This window comes from Haliotis asinina, chromosome 5 (assembly GCF_037392515.1).
Source record: "Haliotis asinina isolate JCU_RB_2024 chromosome 5, JCU_Hal_asi_v2, whole genome shotgun sequence".
In the NCBI taxonomy this organism is placed as follows: domain Eukaryota; kingdom Metazoa; phylum Mollusca; class Gastropoda; order Lepetellida; family Haliotidae; genus Haliotis; species Haliotis asinina.
Genome location: NC_090284.1, coordinates 71,391,733 through 71,417,310, shown reverse-complemented (window position 1 = coordinate 71,417,310; position 25,578 = coordinate 71,391,733). Strand labels below are relative to the sequence as shown.

Here is a 25,578-nt window from a genome sequence, read left to right as displayed (position 1 = left end):
TAATAGTTAGGGGTCATTATGTAGTAAATGACTGAATGGCTGGATGCAACTGTCATGTTTTGCAGAGTGCTCCAGGCATGTGAGGACAGCATGCCCATGTACCCTGTGACTGAGGACCCCGAGAAGAACAAGATGGTGAAGGAGACCCTGGGCTACACAATCATCAGTTGTGTCCTCGCCATCCTGCGTGTCCTCCTCAATGTCACACACGATAATGGTAGGTCTCAGAACCATTAAATTGCTTATGTGTACAAGGTAAATGCATTCATTTCACCAGCTGTGCTGTGTGTGGTTCCTCAACGGTGGGCAGATAACTGGTTTACAGGATTTATGACCATACATCTAGACTGAACTTAAACATTGATTTGCAATGATTTGAAAGTCATCAGTATATTTTCAGTACAACAAGGAACCTAGTTAAGTGTTTCCTAAATGATGTATATTCTGTGTATGTTGCAGAGTTTGGGAGTACGAAGGTGGGAGAGCAGGAGGGGCTGATGGAGTGTGTGTTGCTGTGTGTATTCTCCACCACACAGTATGCACCTGCCGACCAGAAGTTTGACATCCTCGTCCTGGTGAGAAAGCAATATATTTTTTCATTGTAGTTGGAGGGTAGATAGATATTTTATTGTTAATCATTCATAAAACACGTTTGATATGCTTCATGTTTAAATATTTATATAGGGTTTTAAATTTTCTTTTTGGACCTGTAAAAAAAATGTTAGATTGAGGGAATTGGTCAACAGATGGTTTCACAGATGAATGTTAACCACTGTGTCTTGTTCTTTTTTCTCCAAAAAGGGAGAACTTCCTAATAACATGAACAAATCATTGAATTTAAATCCAAGGGAGATAATCAGTGATTCAGTGCCATCTGTTTTTTGGGGGGAGGCAGTGGTATGTGATGTTACTGATTTCCATTTATTTTCCTTGAAAAAGAATATGGGAATATATATGATTTATGATGTTTTCAATATGCTTCCATTTGGAAGGTGGAAATGTCACTTCCATTTGTTTTGTGTGATCTTAATACAGTGATTGAGTGAGTGAGTTTTGTCTGATCCAGTGTATTGGGCTGCTGATCAACATGGTGGAGCACTGCCTATCAAACCGACGCCACCTCATAGAGAACCAGATTCCACTCTCCTCAGGAAAAGTGTCTGCTGTCAAGGCCCTTATCGAGGTGTGTAAGTGTAGAGGAAATCTCACCAGGGTTGAAATTCAATGTATAGGAGGGACCCCATCATGGCATAATTACCTGGTGTTGATGAATGAAGTGATGACTGTACATGTATGTTATTATGAAAAGTAACTAGGTTTAATCCACAGTGTGACTAAGAAGATGTAAAGCCTTTGGATTCAAAAGTAGAAAGGAGTATTATTACTCAATGAAAAATGAGGGGGAACTTCTCTCTCCGTTACCTGCTTCTTTTCTATCTGCAGGGTGCGCACGGGCCTTGAAACCCCTTAAATTTGACAGTTGCCTTGAAAAGACCTTAAATTTAGCATTGACTTAAAAAGACCTTGAATATTAAAAGATTGCCTTGAAAAGGCCTTAAATTTCATCTTAAAGATATTTAAAAAAAAATAGATCTATTACAATATGTTATCAAAACGTAAAAGATCGGAAGTTGAACAAGAAAACCATAGTCTACTTCCTTCTTCTTACGCGCCCCTACATCAGCATAAGTAAACTCGGGTCACAGTTTACATGTATGCATTGACTAATCACAGTTTGCTTCGTCACAGTTTGGGAAACCACGAACATTCACGGAAATACATTATTCACGCACAACCGCCAATCATCGTTGGTGACCTTTTTATCAACCAATCAGATGTAGGTCATTGCAAAATATAGACGCTCACGTGACATATTCATGGCCAAGTAAGCTCAAGGGTAAATGTGGGTTCCTGGCATCTGAAACTGTTTACGAAAATACTATCAGTGTTTTTAAATTAGAAGATTCATGCATAGTTGCACAGCCTTTAAATTACAATTTTTAAATAAATTTTGATAAATTTCATTCACTGATAGGATAGTGTTGAGAAACACTAACATTTGTGTGCCCCGAAACCGTCATGAAATTACGTTATGCATGTTCGGGGCTAATGGAATTTTTGAACAGGGATGTATTTACATACCAAAGTATTGGCATTACCTGTCAAGAACATGGGCCATTCCATTTTTTGACTTCATGACCTATATTGGATCAATCTATTGCAGAATATAGGTAACATGGGCAGCTTATGTACAAATTAAGAAAATATCTTGTAGTTAAATAATAATTCTATTAAATAAAAGGTGAGTTATTGGAAATACTTATTAATCTAGTGCTCTATAACAGCCGTTCTGACACTTGTCGCGTGTCCAGCTGGCCTTGTCGGGTACTGCCATGAACAGGGGTCATAGGTTAATGCCATATTTAGCAGCAAGGGTGCTTCGCGCATTAGGCCTAGTGACAACCACTGATCCAGTGCAAGATGGGTCGCACTGTTTTTATTGTAAACTGGAAGAAGAAATTTTCTTGGGTAGATACATTCAAAGGGGATTGCCACAAGGCATTATGCAATGTCTGCTACAAGACAATCGACCTCGGGAAGATGGGTGAGTCAGCTTTAAAATTGCACGCACGAAGTAAATCAGGTAAACGAACGAGCATGTGGCTCAAGCGTACGGTCATCCCTGCCTTTGTTCTTGCAAGTGCCAACAATGAGCAACGATGATAAATCGAGCGGTGAAATTAATTCTCCCAGTGAATTGCTGACTCTCACTATTCCAGCCCCACCAAAATCGGAAAGTAAAACTTCTGCAAAATCGGCAACAAACACGATCTCAAAATTTGTAGCAGACAATGTCGTTCAGAAATTCAATACAAATCTGTTATCTAGTACATGGTTATTAGTAAATTTAATCATCCTCAGTGGGCCTTACATTTGGCTGAAGTGGCCTTAAAAAAGCTCTAAAAAAGGCCTTAAATTTGATTGTCATATGGCTGTACCCACCCTGATGTGGTTATTATCTAATATTTGTAAATGCATGAACTACCTGAATCTCTGAATACACAATGAGTTTTAGAAGATGGTCAACAGTAACCAGTCGTATTTGGGGCTACACTTTTTCAACAAGTGCACATTCTATTAGTTATTTAGGGTTGTGACCCTTCCGGTATTTGAATCCATACTCTCATGAGGTTGTGTGTTGGTTAAAGCATTGGCTCATCATGCCGAAGACCCAGGTTTGATTACCCACTCTGGTACAATGTGCAGTAATGTTACTGGCATATTATAGTTACAAGTGATGTTCTATAATTTGCCTTTGCAAAATTGAATGTGATATTCAGTGTCCAGATGAAAGACAAGATGTTCTCACAGATTTGACCCTTGTACTTTACCAGAGCTCCAAGTTCATATTTTGACTAATTGTCATTAGCTAAATGCAAATTAAAATTTACTAGCCAAAATATTATGTTAGTTGCCATATAGATGTTAAGACTTTAGCCAGTCAGTAAGTCACTCACCATCTAAACATGGCAATCATTATCAATAAATTCTTGAATGAATTGAAGTCAGAACTGGAATAGATGACTTAATATAATAATGTGTGAGGTCCATAACTAGTGTTGGCATGTTAGCAACAGAATGATATGAAACCCCACAGTGAACTGCATCTAATCCTTGTTGATACCTACTGTGTTCAATCTGTGATTGTCCTGTTCTTCCAGTTGAGATACAAAGCATTGTATGATAAGCTGGTGTTGTGTCAGTTTGCAGAAGTTGTGTGTGTGGTAAAGATGCCCTCAGCTAGAGACGTGCCTGGCTGGATGAAGGTGTCTTTGTTGTCCTAGGCCACAGCATTTTCCACTCTTAAGCTGTTGTTGTTGACAAACAAATATGCAGAAGCAACTTCAAAGAGCTTAAGCCAACATGGACATTCCACAATCACATTACAAATACTTTGAAAGGCCTCTAGGCATACATGTGATGGTGATGTGGAAAGCTTCACATTGTTAGCAGCAGGAGATGTGTGCAGTGGACTACACTTAATCTGAGACTTGCTAGCTTGGTTTAAAGGGAATTTACTGTGGGTGGAGTGGGGGAAGGCAGATTTTGGAGATATTTAACTGGTTGTTCAGCCCTGCTTGTGGAATTATGGAAAATTCAGGTGTATCAATTTGTACATCACACTTGGAATTTGACATGCTCCAGTTAGTATGGGATGTTGTGCGATTCTTTGAGTTTGTTTCTTTCGTGACAATTGAGAAAATGGACGGAAGGAAGATATGTGATATTTCAAAGTGATATGTAGGAATTTATCAATGATTCCAAACTAAAGGCCCTTGGCAGGCAAATTGGGAAAACTCTTTTCTGTTTTGTTATTTTGTTCTTGTTTTCTAAATCCTGAGTTTATTTAACATATTAATTTACATTCTGTACAGTAACACTGAGAGTTACCACAAAGGACTATTCCTGCATTGGTTCTGAAATGCCAGTTGCCGTTCATCTATGTAACATTAGATTGAAAAGTGAACACCATGAATTGGGAATTGTGTAATTACAACTTTCAACTGTTTAAAGAGAATCACCGGCCTCATATTGATTAAAAAAATCTAAATGGATCCCTGGATACTGGAACTGATTACATTTTTAATGTGATCATCACCTTTGCATGTATATTCAGTGCAAGACAAGTTTAATATTACTTGATTTTCTGCAGAAGCGTATTTTGTTGCTAGGCTTGACAACACCATAACCAACATTTATTATTCAATCATTTATCTGAGTGTTTTTGTGTCTCAGTATTATTCTCCGTGAGATGTTTTTGATTATGTATCCAGCTATTGGAACAGTGTACTGGAGCAGCATTTATATAAGCCACTAGGCTTGTTAGCTTATTCGGGTTTCTGCTTGGGCTGATTATAATGTGTTTAAACCATGCATTTTTTATTGAAGAACAGTGAATGACGTACACACATTGTTCATGTTCCATAACACTCATTTGTGACATTAGACACATTCTGTCAATATGTAATCTAAAGTATTGACCAGGTGCTGTTTCTTTACTAACTGACTGGAATGCGACTTAACTTTGATGGTTAGTAATCACCAAGAAATGCCTGAGATGAATTTCAGACCTGCCTACCTAGCGTTTGGTGTATTTTGTACGATGTTTTATCATTAAATATGATTATAGACCCACATAGCAGATTGTGTGCCAGTCGACAGTTACATTCATCATTAAAAAAAAAGGTTTCATTCCAGTTCCAGTTCAACTTTTAGTATATGCCATCATTGAGAACATCCTTGTCTGTTCTTCCTATATTGTTTGTCAGTGCCATTAACACACATACCCAAGTCGTACTGATATATTCTGATATTCCATTGACAAACCCCAGGATTCGAAACTCCAGAAATTATTCTTCGACCCAAAGTTTATAGAGAAATACACTTCCATCCCCAGAATGAGCAGGACAACTAAAGAAGCCAAGTATGTGTATTGTACATATTGCTGAGCAGAAATAAACAATTGCACACTGGGGAGACATGTTGGGAGGAGCCATGCTATATTCCTTAAGAGATAGTACACTTTTTCACCTGAAAATACACTTTTTAGCTACCATGAATACACTTTGAAGGCAAGTTGGCTAGGCAGGTCTGGCTTTTGTGAATGAAATGGCTAAAAGTGACGTGAAACCAAACTCACTGACTCACTCCATAATAAACAGCAACACATTTCACTGTATTCCATAGGATTTTTACAGTGTCTACTTTTACACCAAGAAATGATAAGATTGTCTACCATGCCTGTCACTTTCTTACTGCCACAATGTGAGGAAAGATAAGATGCTACATTTTGGTATCGGTGTCAACACCATTATAAAACATATGTCTTATGAATGCCTCTGAGAGAAGTTGCCACAAGATAGTTACAGCTGTATTGTGTTCCAGTTATTCTGTGAGAGAGAGAAGGCAGCGCGTGAGATGGAAGAACAGCAGAAGGATGAATCCGAGTCTAGTACTGACCAACCGTCCCATAACACCAGTGGAGAATGGCAGGAATCAGAGGCTGGCGTGCAGTGGATTGTGGCTTCTGCAGAAAAGCTTCGGAAACAGCAAAACAGTGCCCCAGAGTCATCCCAGTCTGACAGTCAGGAGGAGCCAAGTGTTCTGGATGATGAAGAGACTTTCACACAAGGTGGGGACTGGTAGAGACATTCTGTGTACAGGTTATTGAATGTCTTTGCAGAATATTTCTTCTTGTAATGTAGGGTCCATTGTGTTGGTGCCTTTTAAGCAAGTATAAAACTGAGTTAACAGGACTTATAGCCAAATTTGTCTTGATTAATAATGTTTTAGTTTATGATATAGTCTTTGCTGAGTCCATTTTTCTGTATTCAAATATATAAGATTAGCACACTATTTGATATTTGAGTGTGATTCTAAATTCAGTTATTGTTGATGTTTTTGAGTGTTTTAAGCCAAATAGTTTTTGTGCACATACATTGGCTGTTATCTTTCTAATATTTAGGTTTTAAGCCTTATTTAATACATGTATCTTGTGTTTCAGCCTTACACAAAGCTGGCAAACATATGGAGAATAGTATCATTGCATCTTATGTTGCCCTGCTGATAGGCTGTCTTATACAAGATAACAGGGTAAGAGAATCAGTCGGTGTTGCATGGTCATAATGAATTAACCATGCCTACATTTTAATTTGTGGTGATGAAACCATTTGTTGCTATACCTCATCTTGAGTTAAGATGATCTCATCAGGAATTGGTATTTAGTAAATAGTCTATGATGTGACAGCCAGCCACCTAACCCGTTTGGTGACTATAAGGAGATGCAGTTGTTATATTTGTTGTTCTTGTTGCAGATGTATGTGGACAGAGTCAAGGAGTATTTACCTGATGGCAGCTTTGATTCCATGATTAAAGTCCTCAAGAAATTCTTAGGTTTTATGAATTTGACTGTAAGTGTTACATCAATTCTCAGCGTTATATGTGCATAATCATCTAGCAGTCTGGAATGTCTATTCAAGAAAAATCTGAAAGAAATTTATTTTTGTTTCATTATTTGGGGATTTTATCATTATTTCAGTTGCTAGACTTCCAGGAATATGTTCCAATAGTATGCTCATATGCTGAGACTTAGATCAGTTTGTGAGTGGACCAGGTGGCTAGATGTTGATTGTTTGTCAGTATACCATGATGGTGTTAGACATGTCAGTATTCCGTGATGATAGACATTGCTTAAAGTGCATGATTATTTATGTGTAGTTTTGATATGTTTGCTTTGAGCAACTAATTCAAGAACGTTTTATACTTCAAAACATATACAAATATGTAATGCATATTTTTCACCTATTAGTACTGTTATTTCAATATTGTTATTACTTCTTGTTTTCAGAGTGCTATTGGAAACACAGGTGGTCAGCCAATCGCAAGAGTTATAGAAATCTTGGAGGCATGCTGACCTTGACCTCTTCATTCACATTTGTATATTTATTCATTGACCCGTGTCATTAGGGTGAAGGTCGTGGGGGTCAGGAGACAGGAGTAATCTGTTAGCTTCCTGAAACTATGTGAAAGATGATGATGATGATGATGATGATGATGATGATATGTGAATATTTATATTGTGATAATCATGATAATAATCATGAAGCTTCAGTTTCTCTTCTGTTGGTATAGTCAGTATTGATCATTGAGGGCCACTGTGTTTTTCAAATGTCTGGGTGTAATTTATGTATTTATTTTGATCAATCACCTTTGTTTTAAACTGTCCTGTCCGAGGTTCTAGAAAGTCTTATGGATAAGAGTTGAAGCAGTTCCTTGTTCTGTCCTACAACGATTTGGTATGCAAATACAGGGTCTGTTGCGACAAACTGTTCAGCATCATACCTGTACTGGAATAATACATCAATGAACAAGAAGCCGCTCATCTGACCAACATATATTAATTCCACACTGCTTTTAGCATGACTGTGGAGTTCATATTCATATTTTTGTTTTTTATTTAATATGATTAGATGCTTGGGGGATATGGGAGCAGTTGAAATTATAGGACTTTCTTCACTGAAAGCTTTGAAATCTTGTGTTATGCAGTGTAGGTTTAATGTATAGGACATGATTTGATCAAACTTGTTCCCTTATTCCCCACTGTACCTATCAACCCTGGTTTGTATGTTTGAATATTTCTGAACAATGTTTTTATCCGAGATGGACATATTTAACAGTTGTTTTATGTTGACTAAAATCCCACATTTCAAGATGTTGATGGCAGCAATTTGATGATGTGAAACAGAAGCATTTATTTTTATCCTTACATATTTCCTTTCTCATACAGGATATGCAGATAGGCACCATTATTTAACTCGTGAGTTTCAGTAAACCCATTGTGTATATGTCATGGTTTTAGTTCCGTTCATATGCTTATCCAAAACTATTTCCTTGTGTGTCCTAAAAGTTTCCAAAGTTTGGTGTAAAGAAAAAAATACTGTTCAACCACCGCAGGTTTGTTGATGCACAAGTTACAATATTATTTTTAAAAGAACCTTCATGCACAATTCAGCTTACCATTTATAAACAACAAACATCTATCATGATACTAATGTTTTTGAAGACCTTAACATGAACGCTTATGTATACTATCTGTAGCTGGACAGGTTAAGCAATCTATCAGAATGTTTCTTTTGCCTCTCCACTTGGATGAAAACTCACAGCTTTTAGGATTGTACAATTTCTTTCACCTGAGAATGAAGAAAACTTTAAGGTGTGTGCATGCATGCTTGAGACTAAAGTGTATGTATATATTTGCAAAGATTCCTCTGAGAAAACCCATCTTTTAACTGTTTCCAAATTTTGTATGCCCGTGTGAATAGCCTATGTTTTATACAGTGTGTAAATATTTTATTCATTTTATATTGTGAATAAAATCAAGCAAAAACAACATTAGTCAGGAATCATGTATAATTTGTAATTGCAGTTTAACTGTCTGGAGCAGGAAATTCATACAATACCATTTCAGTTTGACTGACATTTTTAACATGAGGTACAGAGGTTGAATAGGTCTCTTAGGATCATTTTATCCCATTCATACATTCATTTTATCTCATTGATGGTTTCTATATAACTTAACTATTTGTAAAGACCAACGTGTACCTGATTGTATGTGTTGTGCCCACCCACTGTAGATACAAGTGGCACACTCTAGATGTGTACAGTTAGGTGGCTCTGATAATAAAAGAGGTATTTTTATCAGCTCAAATAATGACTTTGTTTTATCTTTCATAACTACTGTAGGATATCATCAATATGCTTCTCATTCTGTAGAAGATTCACAAACCATTGTTTTTACCACAGGGGTCATGTTGTTTTAGATTTCCTTTTTGTCTTTAATCCATCCATTGAAATCTCTGCTTTTCCTCTGGCATCCAATGATTGTTGTCTTCATGAAACTGGCACCTTGGAGAGCTGTAATTCTGAACTTGTTTTCAATGCTTCAGTTTTACTACAAACTGCAACAACATCCAAAAGTAAATATTTCCGTGTTGTTCAAGCAGAAGTGTCTACAGAATTTTAAGGACAAGTGAAATGTGGTACTGTACTTGTGAAAAATGGAATTTCTAAAGCTGTGGATGTTACTGGCCTTATCCTATTTTCCTTGGAATGCAAAATTTGGTTCCAGGGAGTATACACAGGTGGTGTTTCTGTGATTATTCAGGTGCAATTCAGTGTTAAAATACTGCCAAATTTGGTGAAATGAGCACTGTTTGAAGAAATTAAATATTTGAACAATGATAAATATTTTGCCCACTTTTGTTTATCAAATTTGTGGGAAAACCTTGACCTGCACCTTTCCTGATGTTTGGTCACATTTTTATTGAAACAAGTGATAAAAGTCAGCGATTCATGGAGTGGTTGGCCTACTGCCAAGCCTACTCTGTAGTGGTAATGCCTTAAATGAAGCAAGTCTAGATTTCCTCAGGTTCAGGGTCTGCAAGAAAACTAAGTCACTTAAGGGTCAGGTTACAAACTAAATGTATCCAACTACCATGGTTGGCCAGACCAACATCCTTACCAATGGTCTGGAATGTTCATTTTCATCTGTCAGTTCTTAAGGGACTGTGAGACAGTCTGATGGGATGACACAAGTTATAGTGCAGTTATAGTGTCTTGAGACAAATCAGGCAAAATGTTGGGGAAAGGTTTCTCCTCAATGTTAAGTTGTAAAAAGTATTGTTTCATTGCCTAATTTGGGTCCACACATGGCAGCCCAATTAGTAATGTGGTTAAGGGTTTAGCTGTAGTTAAAACAAGGATTATGTTTTTACTTCATCTATGGGATTATTGTGTGAAACTCTGTTTTGGTTTGATAATCTCACTCTATCTCCTAACTCTAACTCCTCAACAGTAAAATTCCATGTCAACATATGGCAAGGACGGATGTATACGCAGGTTACATGGTCAATCTGATTGATTTGGTCACGGCGTTAAAATCGTTCCTTTGCTCATAGGTTTTTAGCACATTAAACACAGTAAGAAAGAAATGAAGAAATAGAGAAAGTCATAAAAGTATTGGACAATTATGAATGGAAGAAATACGTCCAAACCAACAATTTGGTGTGTTTGAAAGCCATGTAGAAGTTCCACAAATATGAATACATGACATGTTTTATGGATAACAAATATAAAAAGAAGTTGTTAAAATGTGTCATGTATTCAACCAATTGGTATCATGTCTTACCTGAAGGGAAATGACAAGCTTTATTGTAACCCAAAAGTCACTGTTCTGTGATCTGATTGATTGAAAAACGTGATCAAATGGCATTTGATTCCTGGAAACTGCAAGGCAAAACAAACTGCTGCGAATTGACACATAGAAACTTTGCAAACAATTGTTTTGTTGTGTCCTCAACAGTGGAGACGTCATTCAATGCATATTGTGACATAAAGTCAGAATGACATCACAAATAAGCAGCTGAAATGGCCAGCTGATGACATTTCACTGCTATACCGGTACTCAGTGTAAATGAGTGCAGACAGTAAAACCCTCTGGTTTACTGAAGCCTGGGAATATTTCATTTGAAACCTCCGACGGACGCAGTGGGTTCCAAATGTATTCCTGTCCTTCAACTATACTCATGAAGAATGAGTAAGTTCTACACTGCTCTCAGCAATATTCCAGTCATATGTCGGCAGTCAGTAGATAAAAAAGAATGGACCAGACAAGCCAATGAATAAATACATGAGCATCTGTCTTATTTGCATATTATTTGAAACTTTTTAATTTGGAGACAGGTTCGAATTCCTAAATAATAATGGTGGTATTTCAGGGAGAACAGGCCATACGGTTTTACAAGTGACATTGCTATGTGCACACTGCAAATTTCCAAATTGTAAACTGTTGAGCAGTAGGGGAACTTGACTTGCCTTCATGAGGTGATGACAGCATGGAGAAAGGACAGGGCTGAACACAAGGGCTACCATTTATACCATTATCTGATGGTTGTTTGATGTGACTTCTAATTGGTAATGACCTGAGCACGTGTAGCCCCAATGCAGATGTTCTTAGTTCTTGGTCTCCCTGGGTCTCCGTTTCAATTTCTAATAGGGCTGTTTCTTACTATCAAAATTTTATCTATTCAGAGACTAAGCATTAGCCTATATCTATATGTAACATATATCCATTTCTGAATTTCTAAAATGCGTGTGCATGTGCACACGCACACGCATACACGTCATAAAGTAACCTCGATTGGGTGAAACTAGTTGAGTGTTGCACTTTTTTACAGCAGGCATTAGTGAGTTTTTGTGAACTGGAAACTTCCTGTTTTACAGATTGTATGACATCCCAGCCCCACTCCTGCAGGATTAAGTTAACTATTTTTATAGGGTTCATAACTTTATCTTGGATTTTTCTCTTATGTTACTTACTGTAAAGAATTGTATTTTTGCTATCATTTATTGCTGTTGAATGCCATGGGAACAAATACCAGAATTGTAATTGATTGGAACTGCACACACACTACTGTTCTATTGGCAATTAGTGTTCAGCAACCAGTATATTATTGTACAGAACAAGTGTATGAATCTATAATGTCGTGAAGTGAGTGCTTGGCATGTAGTTGAAACAGTACTGTTGGAAGGTTTTGTGACATCAACCAAATGAGAAGCAGTGGAAGTGCTGAAACATCAATGCATGTTCCATTAAAGATGAAATAGAAATTGCATGCTCGCAATTCTTGTACCTGCCTGTACTGTGTATCTTACTCTGATAAGCTGTAAAGGTTAGGGGCAACAGTATTTGTCTGTATAACAGTACTACATAGGACACTTCCATTCATGACATTCACATCAGTACAGTGGGCAGTACATGAGCTGCACAGTAATTTGCTCCTCAGTGGAACCCAATCCCATGCTATTTATATACTACACGAGACTGTTCTCTGAATTCTGATCCCACACCAGAAAGTATTGACCCACTGTATTCATGTACCAGACAGATGGTTGTGACTGACTTCACACGCTACATCCATTACATACCCCAGTATCCTATACTTTCTTAGAAACATCTCTCCACTTGTGGCCCTTCTTTTGAGATTGTCAGTGTCCAAAAGAGCCAATGTCTTCCTTTGATCTAACTGTCAATGTCAGTGGTATGTTACAAACATCTTGTGTTTTTCCTTTTCTAACTCTTCCCATAATTGCACATTTGTAATTGCAACACCATGTCACACTGCCTACACTTTTAGTCTTCCTGACTGGTGAGGTGTAACATCTTGCCACGTTGCCTGTTTCTCTCCTTGCCTGACTGGTGAGGTGTAACACCATGTCACACTGCCTGTGTATGTCCTTGCCTGACCGGTGAGTTGTAACACCTTGTCACACTACCTGTGTCTCTCCTCTCCTCTCCTGACTTTAGAAGTGTAACACCTGGTCACACTGTCTGTGTCTCTCCTAGCCTGACTGGTCAGGTGAAACGCCATGTCACATCTCCAGTGTCTCTCCTTACCTGACTGGTCAGGTGTAACACCTTTGCACACCTCCTGTGACTCTCCTTGAAGAACTGGTGAGGTGTAACAGCTTGTGACACTGTCTGTGTCTCTCCTTGCACGACTGGTGAGGTGCAACACCTGCCACACTGCCAGTGTCTCATCTTCCCTGACTGGTGGGATGTAACACCTTGTCAAAATGTTTGTGTCTCTCCTTGCATAACAGGTGAGGTGTAACACCTGTCACACTGCCAGTTTCTCTCCTTTCCTGATTGGAGAGGTGTAACACTTGTCGTCACACTGCCTGTGTCTCTCCGTACCATACTGGTCATATGTAACACCATGTCACACTGCCTGTGTCTCTCGTTGCCTATCAGGTGAGATGCAACACCTGCCATCCTGCCTGTGTCTCTTCTTGCCTGACAGGTGAGGTGTAACACCTGGTCACTCTGCCTATGACTCGTGAAGGTCCCAGGGTAGAGTAGGCCTTCAGCAACCCATGCTTGCCATAAGAGGCGACTATGCTTGTCGTAAGAGGTGACTAACATGATCGGGTGGTCAGACTCGCTGACTTGGTTGACACATGTCATCGGTTCCCCATTGCGCAGATCGATGCTCATGTTGTTGATCACTGGATTGTGTGGTCCAGACTCGATTATTTACAGACCACTGCCATATAGCTGGAATATTGCTGAATGTGGCGTAAAACTAAACTCACACTGCCTGTGTCTCTTCTTGCCTAGCAAGTGAGGTGCAACACCTTGTGACACTGCCTCTTTAATTGCCCGACTGCTGAAGTGAAACACCTTGTCACACTGCCAGTGTCGATCCTTGCCCAGTTGGTGAGATGTAACACCTTGTCACACTGAGTGTGTCTCTCCATGCCCAACTGATGAGGTGAAACACCTTGTCACACTGCCTATGTCTCTTTTGCCCAACTGGTAAAACACCATGTCACACCTCCAGTGTCTCTTCTTACCTGATTGGTGAGGTGTAACACCTTGTCACACTGCCAGTGTCTCTCCTTACCTGACTTGTGAGGTGTAGCACCTTGTCACACTGCCAGTGTCTCTCTTTACCTGACTGGTGAGGTATAGCACCTTGTCACACTGCTTGCTTCTCACCATGCCTTCCTGGTATTATCGCAAATTGGCAGGGCTATTTCCAGAATGTCTATAGCACCACTATTTGCCTTTGCAGATTTACATCCCACAGTTGTAGCACAATTGCTGAAGGTGAGTTGTAATTGCATGTTCACATTGATCACGACTTTAGTGAAACTCCAGAATACCCTTGCTACTAGGTTTTAACATAGAAATGAACACCTAAATAACTAGGGATATTCCTCCCAGAACAAACCAAGGTACAACAGGACCCAGGAAAGCAGTTCAAGCTATCATCAAACCCAACTAACTCACAGATTCTCACTCCCTTACTTTCCCCATGCCTGACTGCTGATGACCAACATTATGTCCGAGGCGAAGGGAGTGCTTGCCTCACCCTACAAATCAATAGAGATTTTACAGCAGCTTGTCTTCCTCCACACTCCACTGCCCAAGCATTAGAGTCCTGCATTGAGACATTGCTGAACACATGGGGGACATTTTCAATGTGATATAGTAAAGGCTAGTCTTGAATGGATATGTGATGAAATATTTTATGTCTGGATGGAATAATGATGGAATGCAGCTCCAGGGTTCAATGGGTACTAGATTGATGGAAGAGTATCAATATTGCTGCACAGAGTTTCACAGTTGAACAAGTGAAATGTTCTCCCACAAAAACACATGCAGTAGTAGTATAGCTCAGTTCAGTTATGATATGTTTATCCTTCACTTATTCCAAACAAAATGCCTTTGATCCTGATTCTGGTTATGGATGTATCATGTATTCCTCATGCCAAATAACTGTCCAATCAAATCACACTCTTGAGTGCAAGTGGTAAGAGGCATGCAGAGAGTGTTCCATTTCTTCAGTGTAGATATGCTGGTAAATGAATGAATCCAAGGTATTTATCATAGATTAAGGGTATACCATTCAATGATGAAAGATAAAGAGGATAAACAGGTGCATTTCTTCTGTCCTATCTGATAATGTACTTCACAAACCATTCCTTCTGGGTCAAGGCTATGTTGCAGGGTACAATCAGGTCTTGTGGTAGTGTGAGGGAGCCATGAAAAGGGTTCAATTATCTTTAAGGCAGGCCAACAAATAGATCTTAAAAAACTTTCTGATGACAGTTGACAAATCAGGAGCATTAATTTGAGGATATGACGTGCAAAAAACCTTTCCTGTTTCTTTGTTATCATGGAGGCCAGAATTTATCTTTCACTTTCCAACAATATTGTGAGTTTCTTCTTCAGTCATTGTTTTGATTTTTTGTGAAGCCATTTTTAGCTTCTTTTCAAATAACAGGGACTTAAAACACAACTTGAATGTTTCCAAAATTAATATAATAAAAGTTACTATGATGGCAAATGTACATTTTGTTGCAAGGTTTCTAACAGAACATTTTCACTGTGTTTTTCATGTACTCTATGAAACAGAATGTGTAAAGCTTCAAAATAATCCTGCAGATACAGATGTGAAATGAAAACACAATGCTATAATCAAATTATTCTTGATGCATTCCTTTGAATGTCATTTACATTTTCACATTTATGAGGTTATCATTTATTTCCAATTCTGAATTTGATTTGCATTATTGATCCAGCCAAAGTAAAGATATCTCAGCTGTTAGGCAAGTAATTTTCTGTATGCTTATCAAACAATGATTGTCAAAATTTTATTTTGAAATGTGCGACTATGATTTGAAGAATGTAAGAATTATTGCTTTTGTCAGATAAAATATACTGTACACTTTCATAATCAAAACTTCTGACTACAGTACAGAAGAATATCTCAATCAGGAGCCATATTGTTTCAATGAAATGCCAGTAATTCAAAACTCTTTTTGCTTATTCTTGATAACTGCTACCGACTCTAAAAGGGTACACATGTATCCCTCATGTTCCCCACCTCATGTCACCTCATCCAAACACATGTATCCCTCATGTTCCCCACCTCATGTCACCTCTTCCAAACACATGTATCACTCATGTTCAACATCTCATGTCACCTCATCCAAACATATGTATCCCTCATCTTCCCCACCTCATGTCACCTCACCCAAACACATGTATCCCTCATGTTCCCCACCTCATGTCACCTCTTCCAAACACATGTATCACTCATCTTCAACATCTCATGTCACATCACCCAAACATATGTATCCCTCATGTTCCCCACCTCATGTCACCTCACCAAAACACATGTATTCCTCATGTTCCCCACCTCATCCAAACACATGTATCACTCATGTTCAACACCTCATGTCACCTTATCCAAACACATGTATACCTCATGTTCAACACCTCATGTCACCTCACCCAAATACATGTATCCCTCATATTCAACATCTCATATCACCTCTTCCAAACACATGTATCCCTCATGTTCAACAGCTCATGTCAATTCACCAAAACACATGTATCCTACATGTTCAACATCTCATGTCACCTCACCCAAACACATGTATCACTCATGTTCAACACCTCTTCCAAACACATGTATCCCTCATGTTCAACACCTCATCTCACCTCTTCCAAACACATGCATCACTCATGTTCCCCACCTCATGTCACCTCATCCAAACACATGTTTCACTCATGGTCCCCACTTCATCCAAACACATGTATCCCTCATCTTCCCCAACTCATGTCACCTCATCCAAACACATGTATCCCTCATGTTCCCCACCTCATGTCACCTCTTCCAAACACATGTATTACTCATGTTCAACATCTCATGTCACCTCACCCAAACACATGTATCCCTCATGTTCCCAACCTCATCCAAACACATGTATCACTCATGTTCCCAACCTCATCCAAACACATGTATCCCTCATGTTCCCCACCTCATCTAACCTCTTCCAAACACATGCATCGCTCATGTTCCACAACTCATGTCACCTCACCCAAACACATGTACCCATCATGTTCCCCACTTCATGAAAACACATGTATCACTCATGTTCAACACCTCATGTTACTTAACCCAAACACATGTATCCCTCATGTTCCCCACCTCATGTCACCTCTTCCAAACACATGTATCACTTATGTTCAACATCTCATGTCACCTCTTCCAAACACATGTATCACTCATCTTCAACATCTCATGTCACCTCACCCAAACATATGTATCCCTCATGTTCCCCACCTCATATCACCTCACCCAAACACATGTATCCCTCATGTTCACCACCTCATCCAAACACATGTATACCTCATGTTCACCACCTAATGCCACCTTATCCAAACACATGTATCCCTCATGTTCAACACCTCATGTCACCTCACCCAAACACATGTATCCCTCATGTTCAACATCTCATGTCACCTCTTCCAAACACATGTATCCCTCATGTGCAACACCTCATGTCAATTCACCAAAACACATGTATCCCACATGTTCAACATCTCATGTCACCTCACCCAAACACATGTATCACTCATGTTCAACACCTCATCCAGACACATGTATCCCTCATGTTCCCCACTTCATCTCACCTCTTCCAAACACATGCATCACTCATGTTCCCCACCTCATGTCACCTCATCCAAACACATGTTTCACTCATGGTCCCCACTTCATCCAAACACATGTATCCCTCATGTTCCCCACCTCATGTTACCTATTCCAAACACATGTATCCCTCATGTTCCCCACCTCATGTCACCTCGCCCAAACACCACATGTCACCTCATACGAACCCATGTATCCCCCATGTTCAACATCTGATGTCGCCTCACCCAATTACATATATCACTCAAGTTCCCCACCTCTTCGAAACACATGTATCCCTCATGTTCCCCGCCTAATGTCACCTCATCCAAACACATGTATCACTAATGTTCAACACCTCTTCCAAACACATGTATCACTCATGTTCCCCACCTCATCTCACCTCATCCAAGCACATGTATCACTCATGTTCAGCATCTCATGTCACCTCACCCACACGCATGTATCACTCACGTTCAACACCTCATCCAAACACATGTATCACTCATGTTCAACATCTCATATCACCTCAACCATACACATGTATCACTCATGTTCCCCCACCTCACCCAAACACATGTATCGCTCATGTCACCACACATCATGTCAGCTCTTCCAAACACATATATCACTCACGTTCCCCACGTCATGTCGTCTCATCCAAACACATGTATCTCTCATGTTCCCCACCTGATGTCACATCACTCAAACACATGTATCCCTCATTTCATGTCACCTCAACTAAACACATGTATCCCTCATGTTCCCCACCTCATCCAAACATATGTATCCCTCATGTTCCCTGCCTCATGTCACCTCACCACACACATGTATCTCCAAACCCAAACACAGGTATCTCTCATGTTCCCCACCTCATGTCGCCCTCACCTAAACACATGTAACCCTTATCTTCATATCCTCATGTCACCTCACCCAAACACACATGTATCCCTCAGGCTCATCTCCTCATGTCACCTCACAGCAAAACATGTATCCCTTACGTTTCACACCTCATATCATCTCATCCAAACACATGTATCTCTCATGTGCCCCACCTCATGTCACCTCAACTAAACTCCCGTATCCCTCATGTTTCCCGCTTCATAACATTGCACGCAAAACCACGTATCCCTCATGTTCCATGCCTAATGTTACCTCACCCACACAGATGTATTTTTCATGTTCCCCACCTCATGTCACCTCACTCAAACACATGTATCTTTAATGTACCCAACCTCATGGCACTTCACCCAAATAGATGTATCCTGCATGTTCCCCACCTCATGTTATCTCTTCCAAACACATGTATCACTCATAATGAACATCTCATGTTACCTCACCCAAACACAAGTATCATTCATGTTTCCCACCTCATCCAAACACATGTATCCCTCATGTTCCCTGTCTAATGTCACCTCACCTCCGTCATGTTCTCGCCTCATATCATCTCACCCAACACACATGTGTCTCTTATCTTCCACAAGTCATTTCACCTCACCCAAACACATGCATCCCTCATGTTTCCACCTCATGTCACCTCATCCAACACATGTATCCCTCATGTTCAACATCTCATGTCACCTCATCCAAACACATGTATCACTCATGTTCAACACCTCATGTCACCTCATCCAAACACATGTATCCCTCGTGTTCCCCACCTCATGTCATCTCTTCCAAACTCATGAATCCCCCATGTTTAACATCTGATGTCACCTCACCCAAACACATATATCACTCATGTTCCCCACATCATCCAAACAGATGTATCACTCATGTTCCCCACCTCATGTCACCTCATCCAAACACATGTATCACTTATGTTGAACATCTTATGTGACCTCACCAAAACACATATATCACTCATGTTCCCCACCTCATGTCACCTCATCCAAACACATGTATCACCCATGTGCAACATCTTATGTCACCTCATACAAACACATGTATCACTCATGTTCCCCACCTTATGTCACCTCATTCAAACACATGTATCCCTCGTGTTCAACACCTCATGTTACCCCTTCCAAACACATGTATCCCTCATGTTCCCCACCTCATGTCACCTCTTCCAAACTCATGTATCCCTCATGTTCAACATCTGATGTCGCCTCACCCAAACACATGTATCACTCAAGTTCCCCACCTCATCCAAACACATGTATCCCTCATGTTCCCCACCTCATCTCACCTCATCCAAGCACATGTATCACTCATGTTGAACATCTCATGTCTCTTCAACCATACACATGTATCACTCATGTTCCCCCACCTCACCCAAACACATGTATCCCTCATGTCACCACACCTTATGTCAGCTCTTCCAAACACATGTATCACTCATGTTCCCCACGTCATGTCGTCTCTTCGAAGCACATGTATCCCTCATGTTCCCCACACATGTATCCCTCTTGCCACCACACCTCATGTCACCTCTTCCAAAGACATGTATCACTCATGTTCCCCACGTCATGTCGTCTCATCCAAACACATGTATCTCTCATGTTCCCCACCTGATGTCACATCACTCAAACACATGTATCCCTCATTTCATGTCACCTCAACTAAACACATGTATCCCTCATGTTCCCCACCTCATCCAAACATATGTATCCCTCATGTTCCCTGCCTCATGTCACCTCACCACACACTTGTATCTGCAAACCCAAACACAGGTATCTCTCATGTTCCCCACCTCATGTCGCCCTCACCTAAACACATGTATCAATTATGTTCACATCCTCATGTCACCACACCCAAACACACATGTGTCCCTCAGGCTCATCTCCTCATGTCACCTCACAGCAAAACATGTATCCCTTACGTTTCACACCTCATATCATCTCATCCAAACACATGTATCTCTCATGTGCCCCACCTCATGTCACCTCAACTAAACTCCCGTATCCCTCATGTCCGTTTCATAACATTGCACGCAAAAACACGCTTCCCTCATGTTCCATGCCTAATGTTACCTCACCCACACAGATGTATTTTTCATGTTCCCCACCTCATGTCACCTCACTCAAACACATGTATCTCTAATGTACCCCACCTCATGGCACTTCACCCAAATAGATGTATCCTGCATGTTCCCCACCTCATGTTATCTCTTCCAAACACATGTATCACTCATAATCAAGATCTCATGTCACCTCACCCAAACACAAGTATCATTCATGTTTCCCACCTCATCGAAACACATGTATCCCTCATGTTCCCTACCTCATGTCACCTCATCAAAACACATGTATCCCTCATGTTTCCACCTCATGTTACCACATCCAAACACATGTATCCCTCATGTTCCCCACCTCTTGTGAACTCATCCAAACACATGTACCCCACATGTTCAACATCTCATGTCACCTCACCCAAACACAAGTATCTCTCATGTCTCCCACCTCATCCAAACACATGTATCCCTCATGTTCCCCACCTTATCTCACCTCATCAAAGCACATGTATCACTCATGTTCAGCATCTCATGTCACCTCACCCACACGCATGTATCACTCACGTTCAACACCTCAACCAAACACATGTATCACTCATGTTCAACATCTCATGTCACCTCTTCCTAACATATGTATCACTCATGACTCATGTTCCCCACCTCATCCAAACACGTATATCCCTCATGTTTCCCACATCATGTCACCTCACCCAAACACATCTATGCCTCGTGTTCAACATCTCATGTCACCTCACCCAAACACATGTATCCCTCATGTTCCCAACCTCATGTCATCTCATCCAAACACATGTATCACTCATGTTCAACAGGTCATGTCATCTCACCCAAACACATATATCACTCATGTTCCCCACATCATCCAAACACATGTATCACTTATGTTGAACATCTCATGTCACCTCACCAAAACACATGTATTCCTCATGTTCCCCACCTCATCCAAACCCATGTATCACTCATGTTCAAGACTTCATTTCACCTCATCCTAACACATGTATCACTCATATTCCCCACCTCATCCAAACACATGTATCCCTCATGTTCCCCACATCATGTCACATCACCTAAACACATGTATCCCTCATGTTCCCCACCTCATGTAACCTCTTCCAAACACATGTATCCCTCATGTTGAACATCTCATGTCACCTCACCCAAACACATGTATCACTCATCTTCCCCACCTCATGTCACCTCATCCAAACCCACGTATCCCTCATGTTCCCCACCTTATTTCACCTCATCAAAGAACATGTATCATGCATCTTCAGTATCTCATGTCACTCTACCCAAACACATGTATCCCTCATGTTCCCTTCCTCATGTCACCTCTTCCAAACACATGTGTCACCCATGTTCAACATCTCATGTCACCTTACCCAAACACATGTATCACTCATGTTCAGCACCCCATCTAAACACATGTATTCCTAATGTTCCCTACCTCATGTCACCTCTTCCAAGCACATGTATCCCCCATGTTCAACATCTCATATCACCTCTTCCAAACACATGTATCACTCATGCTCCCCACCCCATCCAAACACATATATCCCTCATGTTCCCCACCTAATGTCGAATCATCGAAAAACATGTATCCCTCATGTTCTGCACCTCATGTCATCTCTTCCAAACACATGTATCACTCATGTTCCCCACCTCATGTCACCTCATCCAAACACATGTATCACTCATGTTCAACATCTCATGTCACCTCTTCCAAACACATGTATCACCCATGTTCAACATCTCATACCACCTCATCTAAACACATCCATGACTCATATTCCCCATCTCATCCAAACACGTAAATCCCTCATGTTTCCCACATCATGTCACCTCACCCAAACACATCTATGCCTCGTGTTCAACACCTCATGTCACCTCTTCCAAACACATGTATTACTCATGTTCCCCACCTCATGTCATCTCTTCCAAACACATGTATCACTCATGTTCCCCACCTCATGTCACCTCATCCAAACACATGTATCACCCATTTTCAACATCTCATGTCACCTCACCCAAACAGATATATCACTCATGTTCCCCACCTCACCCAAACACATGTATCCCTCATGTTTCCCACATCATGTCACCTCACCCAAACACATCTATCCCTCGTGTTCAACACCTCATGTCACCTCTTCCAAACACATGTATCACTCATGTTCAACACCTCATGTCAAATCTTCCAAACACATGTATCACCCATGTTCAACATCTCATGTCACTTATTTCAAACACATCCATGACTCATATTACCCACCTCATCCAAACACGTATATCCCTCATGTTTCGCACCTCATGTCACCTCACCCAAACACATGTATCCCTCATGTTCAACACCTCATGTTACCTCTTGCAAACACACGTATGTCTCATCTTCAACAACTCATGTCACCTCATCCAAACACATGTATCCTTCATGTTCAACATCTCATGTCACCTCACCCAAACACATGTATCCTTCATGTTCAACATCTCATGTCACCTCATCCAAACAAATGTATCCTTCATGTTCCCCACTTCATGTTACCTCTTCCAAAGACATGTATCCTTCATGTTCAACATCTCATGACACCTCACCCAAACACATGTATCACTCATGTTCCCCACCTCATTCAAACACATGTATCCCTCATGTTCCCCACCTCATGTCACCTTTTCCAAACACATGTATCCCTCATGTTCCCCACCTGATGTCACATGTATCCCTCATCTCAAGTCACCTCATCCAAACACATGTATCCCTCATGTTCCCCATTCATCCAAACCCATGTATCCTTCATGTTCCCCACCTCATCTCACCTCATCCGAGCACATGTATCACTCATGTTCAACACCTCATGTCAAATCTTCCAAACACATGTATCACCCATGTTCAACATCTCATGTCACCTCTTCCAAACACATCCATGACTCATATTCCCCACCTCATCCAAACACGTATATCCCTCATGTTTCCCACATCATGTCACCTCACCCAAACACATCTATCCCTCGTGTTCAACATCTCATGTCACCTCACTCAAACACATGTATCCCTCATGTTCAACATCTCATGTCACATCACCGAAACACATATATCACTCATGTTCAACACCTCATGTTACCTCTTGCAAACACACGTATGTCTCATGTTCAACAACTCATGTCACCTCATCCAAACACATGTATCCTTCATGTTCAACATCTCATGTCACCTCACCCAAACACATGTATCCTTCATGTTCAACATCTCATGTCACCTCATCCAAACACATGTATCCTTCATGTTCCCCACTTCATGTTACCTCTTCCAAAGACATGTATCCTTCATGTTCAACATCTCATGACACCTCACCCAAACACATGTATCACTCATGTTCCCCACCTCATGTCACCTTTTCGAAACACATGTATCCCTCATGTTCCCCACCTGATGTCACATTTTTCAAACACATGTATCCCTCATCTCAAGTCACCTCATCCAAACACATGTATCCCTCATGTTCCCCATTCATCCAAACCCATGTATCCTTCATGTTCCCCACCTCATCTCACCTCATCCGAGCACATGTATCACTCATGTTCAACACCTCATGTCAAATCTTCCAAACACATGTATCACCCATGTTCAACATCTCATGTCACCTCTTCCAAACACATCCATGACTCATATTCCCCACCTCATCCAAACACGTATATCCCTCATGTTTCCCACATCATGTCACCTCACCCAAACACATCTATCCCTCGTGTTCAACATCTCATGTCACATCACCCAAACACATATATCACTCATGTTCCCCACATCATCCAAACAGATGTATCCCTCATGTTCCCCACCTCATGTCACCTCATCCAAGCACATGTATCACTTATGTTGAACATCTCATGTGACCTCACCAAAACGCATATATCCCTCATGTTCCCCACCTCATGTCACCTCATCCAAACACATGTATTCCTCATGTTCCCCACCTCATCCAAACCCATGTACCCCTCATGTTCCCTACCTCATGTCACCTCCTCCAAGGACATGTATCACTCATGTTCAACATGTCATGGTAGCTCTTCCAAACACATGTATCCCTCATGTTCAACACCTGATTTCACCTGATCCTAACACATGTATCACTCATGTTCCCCACCTCATCCAAACACGTATATCCCTCATGATCCCCACATCATGTCACATCACCCAAACACATGTATCCCTCATGTTCAACACCTCATGTCACCTCATCCAAACACATGTATCACCTATGTTCAACATCTCATGTCACATCACCCAAACACATATGTCACTCATGTTCCCCACATCATCCAAACAGATGTATCACTCATGTTCCCCACCTCATGTCACCTCATCCAAACACATGTATCACTTATGTTGAAGATCTCATGTGACCTCACCAAAACACAGATTTCCCTCATGTTCCCCACCTCATGTCACCTCATCCAAACACATGTATTCCTCATGTTCCCCACCTCATCCAAACCCATGTACCCCTCATGTTCCCTACCTCATGTCACCTCCTCCAAGGACATGTATCACTCATGTTCAACATCTCATGGTACCTCTTCCAAACACATGTATCCCTCATGTTCAACAACTGATTTCACCTCATCCTAACACATGTATCACTCATGTTCCCCACCTCATCCAAACACATGTATCCCTCATGTTCCCCACATCATGTCACATCACCCAAACACATGTATCCCTCATGTTCCCCACCTCGTGTCACCTCATCCAAACACATGTATCACCTATGTTCAACATCTCATGTCACATCACCCAAACACATATATCACTCATGTTCCCCACATCATCCAAACAGATGTATCGCTCATGTTCCCCACCTCATGTCACCTCATCCAAACACATGTATCACTTATGTTGAACATCTTATGTGACCTCACCAAAACACATATATCACTCATGTTCCCCACCTCATGTCACCTCATCCAAACACATGTATCACCCATTTTCAACATCTCATGTCACCT

General features: G+C 40.6%; 1 protein-coding gene across 1 annotated transcript in view; it reads left to right on the top strand.

Annotated features, from left to right (window-relative positions):
• LOC137285191 (wings apart-like protein homolog) overlaps positions 1-9,271 on the top strand; it is a 35,520-nt gene extending 26,249 nt beyond the window's left edge. Inside the window, exons 12-18 of the mRNA XM_067817436.1 lie at positions 66-217; positions 460-575; positions 1,067-1,183; positions 5,947-6,193; positions 6,566-6,654; positions 6,876-6,971; positions 7,409-9,271. Coding sequence (XP_067673537.1) covers positions 66-217; positions 460-575; positions 1,067-1,183; positions 5,947-6,193; positions 6,566-6,654; positions 6,876-6,971; positions 7,409-7,474 — 883 coding nt within the window. The 3' untranslated portion in view covers positions 7,475-9,271. The remainder of the gene's footprint in view (positions 1-65; positions 218-459; positions 576-1,066; positions 1,184-5,946; positions 6,194-6,565; positions 6,655-6,875; positions 6,972-7,408) is intronic.
• Positions 9,272-25,578: the final 16,307 nt, after the last annotated feature.